At 44.6% G+C, this 8,952-nt stretch overlaps 1 protein-coding gene across 1 annotated transcript in view; it reads right to left on the bottom strand.

The window, feature by feature from the left end:
* The window catches only part of lrrc75a (leucine rich repeat containing 75A), a 79,694-nt gene extending 71,802 nt beyond the window's left edge, over positions 1 to 7,892 (bottom strand). Inside the window, exon 1 of the mRNA XM_050067158.1 lies at positions 6,878 to 7,892. Coding sequence (XP_049923115.1) covers positions 6,878 to 7,126 — 249 coding nt within the window. The 5' untranslated portion in view covers positions 7,127 to 7,892. The remainder of the gene's footprint in view (positions 1 to 6,877) is intronic.
* Positions 7,893 to 8,952: the final 1,060 nt, after the last annotated feature.

Below are 8,952 nucleotides of genomic sequence, written 5' to 3' on the forward strand. Positions count from 1 at the left end.
AAAAAAAAAAAACATTCCTCTGTCTCTAAACTGAACTCTGTCACTAGCCTCGCGACAACTGCCACCTGCAGTAGCCTGGGTGGCAGTTGTCGCGAGGTTAGTGTCGACAGCGGGAACAAACCCGGAACAACAAACGAGAGAGAGACAGACGAATGTAAAATCAACCACTGTGGCCCAGCCCACAAATACACTCCTTCCAAAATAGTGTTAAAGGATGCAAAGTCTGCAACAAATCTGTATAATAAGTCATTAGTGGATGCCAGAGAGATGAAATTAAAAGTGTAATGAAAATAAAATGTAAATGTTTAACTTAAAGACAAGCAATGTGAAATGAACAGTAAATATGTAATGTGTTGACTTGTATATAAACTGAAAATATGTAAAATAAATAAATGTGCTTCATATACCCTTTTGTGTTTTCATTTAGGCTGTATTATAACGTAGGAATGTTCACAGCATTTCAGTGTCAACAAAAGTAGGCCTATCAGATTCTGATCACCTAATTGTAGTTAGTAAGTGGTTGACAAGTGATTATTTTAGATTTCCCGTACACCTGTCTTAAAATGTAAGGGATACTGGAGCTTGGTTGGGGTGGTGGGACGGCTCGCGGCGGGCACCAGAAAATTTCCCTTATTTTCAAATCCAAAACTTGACAGGTAACTACAGGCAGATTTCCCTCACTGTGGGGAAGGAAACATAAAAACACTGCTGATTTCTTCCACTGGAGCTAAAATAAAAGCTATTTTTGTTCAGTAAAATTCTGCTGTCAGTCAGCTTGGTGAGGGCAGGTTGGAGCTGTCCACTCAGCTCCCCAGGAGCTGCTACTGACAGACGGCTGAGACGTTCAGGAAAGATGGAGTCAGTGTGGATTGGATGACGGGACAGATTCCCAGTAAAGCTCACCAATAAGCAGTTTTATATCTCATTACTTTAAAAACCATCACTGCATCTCCAGCTACAGCACAGATTGCCAGATAGGGTCAGTTAGTGCAGATTTGTTAACAGGGCTTGGTGTCGTTAAAAAAAAAAAAAGTATTAAAAAAAAATTTAATATAAGTGGGGCTGCTCCCTGAAAGTCAGAGATTCGAATTGTCAGACTCCTCAGTCAGCTTTTTTTTTGTTACTCAATGCACTGGTCAGTGTACTTCTGAGGTATTTTGGTCCCTGGATTTTGCTACAGAGTGAATGCTCTGGACTTTCACACTACTCTTTGGCACAGACAGCTGCAGACGTGATGCAGCGGCACAGAGAAGGAGAAACTTTCCAGCGTAAGGCTCCGAGAAACTCCAAAATTCAAATTAAAATCCCCTGATTCGCACAAACTAAAATACGCTCGCTTTAGCCGGGTTTTGGTTGATTCGAAAAAATGTTGATTCGCAAAACGGGGGATGGAAACAGTTATGTTCGAATGAAGTCTGACGTAGCGCACCTCTCTCCATGGTGATATCCACACTCCGGGTCGGGAAGGCGGTAATGCATTTACAAGCTGGTTGCCAACCGCCAGAAAACGTAGAAGAAGAATGCAAGACTTGTTTTGTTTCCGGTTCTGCGGAAAACTCACGTGAGTTCATAGTTTTCACCAAAGTCCGTACATTTAATGGAAACACACAGGATTCGTGTTTCTTTTAATGCGCATTTCCCAATGATTCAAATCACTTTTGGATGGAAACATAGCTACTGTCTTCTCTCTTCTGTTTGGAAGTGTGAGATTAATATGAAAGTCTCTGGCTTTTGTTTGAAATCTAGAGTCAGCAAAAAATGTTGTTGCACATTTCTGATCCGTCGTTAGCGCTGTTAGTTTGTTTACTGTAAAACATGAATGCTACTGTCACACTGAAGTCCGTTCAAACTTTAAATCTTTATAGGAAAAAAACAACAACAAAGAAACGAATCGTCAAATATTCATATTAAACAGCTGAATATGATTCAACTGACATCATTCTGAGTCAGGTACAGCCCTACTTTGAACATTTCTGCAAACCACGAATACGTTACATTTGAAACTTTACACTTGTTTACGCTTCAGCAACAGTGTGGTTTAAGTTTACGCACAAAAACCACTTCATGTTTTGTCTTAAAGCGTGGCAGCAGAAATACCCACACACCGATGCAACTGAGCTGGACAGCCACAAGAAGGTTCACATGCTGAGATCAACATATTCAGAACATGCGTGCACAAACAGAAGGTGCTCAAAGTGCCAAAAATAATAAAAGATGGTCAAAAACAGCAGCAAACGTTTCAGTCCCTGACTATCATCACAGCTACTGACATGAGTGCTTCACAGAGCAGAAACAGACACAGATTCCTACCAGGTGATGAATCAGTCAGCTGCTGCCACTAATTAGATGAGATCAACTCTGAGGAGCAGAGGCCTGACGACCAAATCACTATCACCTGTCATATGAGTATTGTACATATCACAACATCCTCAAACACCAATGTATGACAGCAGAACACCAACAAATGCATAAAAAACACAACTATAAACAGAAAAAAGAAGAAGAAAAATAAATAACTAGAAATAAGAAAATTATCAAAAAATAAATACAAAGAGAAAATACAAGATATGACAAAGCATATCCAAGAGGGCCACGACCTGGAGCCGCATGATTATCCTGACCTCCGCAGAAAAAAAAAAGTCCGCTACAGTTCATAACTTTTCCTGGGAAAAAGAGCTTGTAACTTTTGTGGACGCTGCTGCGCTTCTCGGTCAATTAATCAACTTCATAACTGAAAAGCTATTTTACTCAGAAAGTTGTGACGTTACCACCATGCTACTGAGAAATGTAGTCAAGTTAGTACCGTCAATATCTGTAGTGACGCTACTGCCGAACACTGCCGCTGTAGCAGCAGGATTTATACGTGTGAGGAAGAGCCTGCGCCGTTGTGAGCATTTATACTTGTGTGGTGTGTCTGTGTCACTCTGCAGTTACACCTCCAAAACACTAGTCGGCAGTGGAGGTTTCTGTGAAGTGCTCTAAAGTTTAGTTGATTCAAAACACACATTAAACACACATTAAACATGTCTTAATAGAGACAATTTCAAACACAAGTACACAAATCAGCTTCACTATAACTCGCAGCATTCACAGACAAACACTTGTCTTTATCTGGACACATTTTCCCCACAAATACAACATGCTAACATTATTAGCACAAGCCTATGGCATTTTACATTGTATAAATTAGCCTAGCAGCTAGCAGCTAGCAGAGATTTCCTCTGCTCATATGAAGCCTGACTCAACTGAAAAAAAAAAGATTGGCACCAAAGAGACCCCAAAGTTATTGTCAATTTTCTTTTGACTGACTAAATGATTAACTGCCTTTTTTCCCTCACTATAAAATAACCCTTCATTTTTTAATGAAATGAAGCCCAGTCTTAATCTAGGTGTGTTTTACTGGGAGGGACTGTAACCACACTGATGTTTTGTTGTGCCTTTACTGTCCGACTGGAGAAAGCGACTCTCCTCTGGGGTATCATGGCTTAATCAAGCAGTGTCAGAGATGGTAATCCCTCGCTCTTAATGATGATGGATGGAGAGGTGTCCTTCATCTTTAAGCCTGTTTGCTTCGCTGCACTGTTCGCCATTGATTCAAGGATTAACTGTCTAAATGGGTTCAACCAGGAAACTGTAAATAGTAACAGAAAGGAGCTGATGGAAATCTCTAAAGCCCAAACAATAAACTATGAAAGCAGCGTGTGTGTGTGTGTGTGTGTGTGTGTGTGTGTGTGTAAGCGAGAGGCTGTTCCCCGTGGTTGAGTCATCGGGGGATAAACAGTGAACACAGGCAGCATATGGATTGTGTGCCGCGCTGTCTTCAGGGATGAGAGCTTATGAGTCTGTTTCTCTCTTCACCATCTTCTCTGGCCTCTCTCGTTTTCTTTTCATCCCAACGATAAACACGTATTAGATTAACTTCACATAATATCACTCCTGTTACGCTCAGATCCTCTCTTTCTCTACAGCTCCCCAAATCCCACATTTCAACTGGTGGCATTTTCATTTTCCTGCGTCTCTTTTGTTTCCCACCTCACCAGATTCTTTCAGTGTGCTGCTGGGCTTTCCCTCCTCTCTGTAGCAACAGCAGCAGCAGCAGCAGCAGCAGCCAGCCGAGCGCTGCAAATGTCTTGAAAGACAGAGAGAGGCTATAAATCGTAGCAGTGTCGACACTCTGCCAGTGCAGCAGAGCCAGGCTGAGCACAACAGGTCCAGCCAGGAGGCTCATGTTCAGTCATACAAGCAGAAAGTGGCTCAATTCATCAGTAACGCTGGCAGTCAGTCGCTGCTTCAGTCAGTCCGAGCCTGGCTTCTGTCTCAGCAGCAGTGATGACATCAACCAACATGATTACACCCAAGGAAATTAACACAGGAAGGAGAAAGACAGTGAGCCAGTCAGGGATGTTGTGGCCTTGTTTAAGAAATACGCACCTCTGACCCAGGCCCCCAGGAAGTGCACCGGGCTTTGAAGCTAATTTTCGTAATAGCCAAACCAGTGGTTCTGCAATCTAGGGTCCGTCACGTGATGCCAGTGGACCCAAAAACACTTTACATGGGGAAAAAGACATCTGTAAACCAGTGGATACATTTCTTTAAGTGTCACAACACCTGCGGAATGACTTGTTTTCCTATCGATCCACTTGTTCTAATATCATTTAAAAAGTCCAGAAAAGCCGCAAGATTAAATAATTTTATTCCCTTTCAAGTTAGCAGAGCATTTAACCGTATGTCAGCTGCTTGGCTGGCGGAAGTTGGCATTTCCGGTCGTGCTCAGGTGTCCTAAGGCCTCATTTACACCACAAGTGATGTGGTCGCGAAGCAGTCCACAAGCGTAGCAGCAGCACACGTGTATTCACACCAAAACTGAACAGACGTTCAGACGTTCGCTTCGTACAAACCACACCTGAACAGTTTGTGCAGTAGTGCACCGTGTTTGCAAATCTCCAATAAACCCCAAAGAAGAAGAAGTGAGTTTGGACCCAAAGCCCAGGCTGGGCAAGTTTGCGCACCAGTGATTATTCCAACGCTTGGAGAAATAATATTTAGCACTACAAATGGGTAAATAGTCTTTATCTGCTTTGTATTACTAGCCTTAGCACAAAAAGCCCATTTGTCTCGGTGTTAGCCTCATTGCAAACACGAGTTTGCGTGTGTTGTGACCTCTCTCGGCCACCGCAGATGTCGAAAGCATTTTAGCAGATGGAGGCGGCTTTTCATAATTGTTGTTAACGAGAATGAAGCTTTTTGCTTGTTGTCTTTGTGCTGGGACGGGCCTGGTATTTCTGCACTCTAGGCACCTGGCGTGTTTCCCGGAGCGCTCTGAACTCCTGGAGTTGAAAAAAATTAAATTCAAAGCAGAAAAGCGCCCCACGTCATCTCTTTTCCCATTATCCAATCAGATGATTTGAGAGGCGGGCCTTCTGTGGTGGTCATGACAACAAGTTTACAGTTGGTAAACAATGGAGGAGAAACTGGTGGTAGCTGTTGCTGAGCTATACGGCCTGATGATAGACAGCAGGTTGTCAAACTGCCCCTGAGTCATCCTAAAATTTACCTGGAAACGTCCATGATGGAGGAGAAGCTCCTGGACCAACTGTTGGTACTCCCCATGATCCAGCCTCTTTTTTAGGGTCTCATGTACCCACACAGATCTCTGTTTATCTGCTGACAGCCTCTCACCCTCAACCAGAGCTACAGACAGTACCCTCTGCCTCAACATTTTAGTGAGGAGACACTAATTACTGTGAAATAAAATCAATAAAATAAACAGTAGATTGATTACACAGAAAGCTTAGGGTAAGGAGGTGATGAAGTGGTTGCCTGGCAACAATAAAAAGACACAGCAAAGCATTTTTTATTTTTTTTATTCCAGTAGTGGCATTCAATTATAAAAAGCAGCGCCTCGGGTTTTGCAACCTGCAAACCTTTTTTTATCTGGGCCTAATACATCCATGGGCCAAACAGTTGTACAGCAGTTTCTGAGGTCCATCATGTGATGCCCTACGGCCAAAAATGACTTTTTCCCATAGACTTACATGGTGAAAGAGATGTCTGTAAATCAATGGATACATATTTGAGCATCACAACCCCCGCAAATTACTCCTTTCACTATCAGGACTTGATACAGTCAGTCCGATAACATTCGGAAACTCTAGAAGAGCCGCAAGATTAAATCATTTCATCCCCATTCACGTTAGCGGAGCGCTAAACCGGAAGCTACCAGTTTAGATGGCGGAAGTTAGCCACTTGGTTGCACTTGGCAAAGCTCAGACGCCATAGTGCGCCTCAGGTCTCCAGGAAAGCAGTTCAGCCTTGCAGCAAATTTTTCCCAATAGACACTGTGGCCCAAAATCATTTTTCCCATAGACCACCATTATATAAGAGAACTCTATAAAACTATTGACAGGACACCTCGCCTGCAAACATCAAATATAACTCTTCATGTCATGAATTTTTGAGCCATGGAGGTTTTATGTTTGTAAAACTTTCCTCATGCCAAGAAAAGTGTCATCGTCACAACGTAAAGTCTACGGGCTCAGCGGAAACTCACGGGCGGGGCCGACAGGAGAAACTCAGCGAGGCATGTTTGGTGGGCCCCATACCACGAAAGTAAACCTGGAACCTAGAAACTTTCTTGCCATATGCGCCAGGTGAGCCACTCTACCGGAATGAGGCGCCATCTTGGCAGCTGGTATGTAATTAGCCGTCTGATCGGGTAATTTTAAACACAGCAGTTTAACCATTTTGGCTCCTGAGCAGCTCCCATGAATGAACGGGGCCCCACGTTCAGTGCTGTATCCAGTTCTCCTCGTACATCCATGCTCTGACCCCTGAGAGCTTCACTCACTCACACACACACACACACACTAGCAGCTACCTGTCGGAGTGTCTTCAGCATCTCCGTGGCCTCGTCTTGCTTCCCCTGCTTGGCCATCAGCATCATCTCCTGGATCATACCGATGCGGCGCTGGTAGGGCGGCGGCGTCCCACCACGGCTTAGTCGGTCCCCTGACTTCAGCATGAGGGAGGCCAAGATGTCTCCTCGCTCCTTGGTGGGCGTTCGCTTCCAGCTGTGGTGAGGGCTGGCCCCTCCAGGCTCCTGGCCTTTGGTCTGCTTGGCGCCCATGGTGCTGCGTTAACGTGAACTTTGATAAGAACAAGGCCGGTCCCACAGAGCGGTCATGCAGAGGCACGTCTGATTAATGTCTGAAATGCTTTGCTCATCAAAATGTCTGCAGCTGATCACATCTGCAGTTTGGGGCTGATGTGTGAAGCAGTGAGAGCAATAAGATCCCAAACTGCTCAGGAACAATACTCATCATCACCCAGTGACACAGAGCAGAGAGTGAAACAAGACAACACTCCAAAACATCAAGAAGTTGAAGTGTAGTTTTCTGCTTTTGTAAACTTGCTCCCAGAGAGTGCAGCTCAGGTCGGGAACAGGTCTGAGGATGCTGCCTGCAGCATGGCCGCACAGCACGGACACAGTCAGGATGCAGGATGCCTCCCTCCGGAGCAGAGCGTGGCCCGCTGCAGCCTCCTATCCCAAACACAACTTCAGCACCTCCCCAACATGTTTACCTTCGACAGCAGCGATATATTCTCACTCTCCTCTGCTGTTATCCTCCAAAACAGATCCCAGAGGAGGAGGAGGAGACGATCAGAGGAGGTGGTGCATGAAGCAGGGCATGGCAATGTTTACGTCTCGTGAAGCTCACCGCGGACGGTCTGTCCTTCCTCCGCCGCTGGAAGTCATGCACAGGCTGAAACCATCCGACCAGCCCGGGCTGCTTCGTCCTTCTCCAAGGTTGATCCTCCCTTCCTCCGCTCCGCTCTGGAGCAGGAAGCAGCCGCAGCGGTGTCTGTGAGGAGGCTGCAGCCCCGCGGCTCGTCAGGAGAGGACAGACTGAGGTGTTCCCTTACTGGGACTGAATTATGTATCGCACCCTCTGTGCAACTGAATGGGGGCGCGCGGCGAGTGCACGTGAGCACGAGTCCACCCGCCTCACCGAGTGATGGAGGGAGGAGCACGAGCACCACGTACGGTCAAGTTTGCAGTTTCTCAGCTTCAAGGGACGACATGCATCTTCTGTGGGAGGGCGAGGAGGTGCCAGGCTCCATTCATTAATGTGGCAATTTCATTTTGTGTTGCTCCTTCCTTCATATGCATAAATCTGGTCAAGATGAGTCATAGCTTATAAAGTTATGTGTGGTCCTCTAATAAAATCGGCATATAGGTGATTATCAGTAGTATCAATTTATTGACAAAAAAAATAAAAAATAGGGATGCATGATAATATCGGCACGTCGTGGTATTGGCCGATAACAGCTTCACCATGCTTTTTCTTATTTTGCACACTGAATAAATATCACATACTTTAAAAGGTATTGTATTTTATGTCTCCATCTGCTGGTGGGCCGTCATGATAAGAGTATGCATGCATTATATGGTGTTTATTCCACCACAGAAGAGACTTGATGATCACTAAAATAAGGTGGGAAAAAGTGGATGTATCGGCATATCGGATATCGGCAAAAAATCTATTATCATGCATCCCTCAAAAAATTAAATTGAATAAAATTATATAGGCTATATATACAATGGGTAAAGTGCTAAGCTTTATCATTTTTATCTTTACATGTGTATACTTCTATTTCTATAGCCCCATTTCCACCGAGCAGTTCAGTTCAGTTCAGTTCAGTTCAGTTCGCTTTTCTTCATTTCCACTGTGAAAAGTTGTGGATGGTACCAATGGAACCGTTCCTTACCGTCTCCATGTTTGGTCCCCCCTCTGTTGGGGTACCTAGCACACAGATCTGGTACTAAAAGGTGGAGCTGTGAACACTGCAGTCTGATTGGTCAGTAGAGGACGGTCACTCTGCTCAGGGCTGAGTTGTGTCTGGTTTTGAGGCTCATGTAACCACTGTTCATACTGTGGAGAGTTTTATTAG

The sequence above is a fragment of the Epinephelus moara genome, chromosome 2 (assembly GCF_006386435.1).
Source record: "Epinephelus moara isolate mb chromosome 2, YSFRI_EMoa_1.0, whole genome shotgun sequence".
Lineage (NCBI taxonomy): Eukaryota > Metazoa > Chordata > Actinopteri > Perciformes > Serranidae > Epinephelus > Epinephelus moara.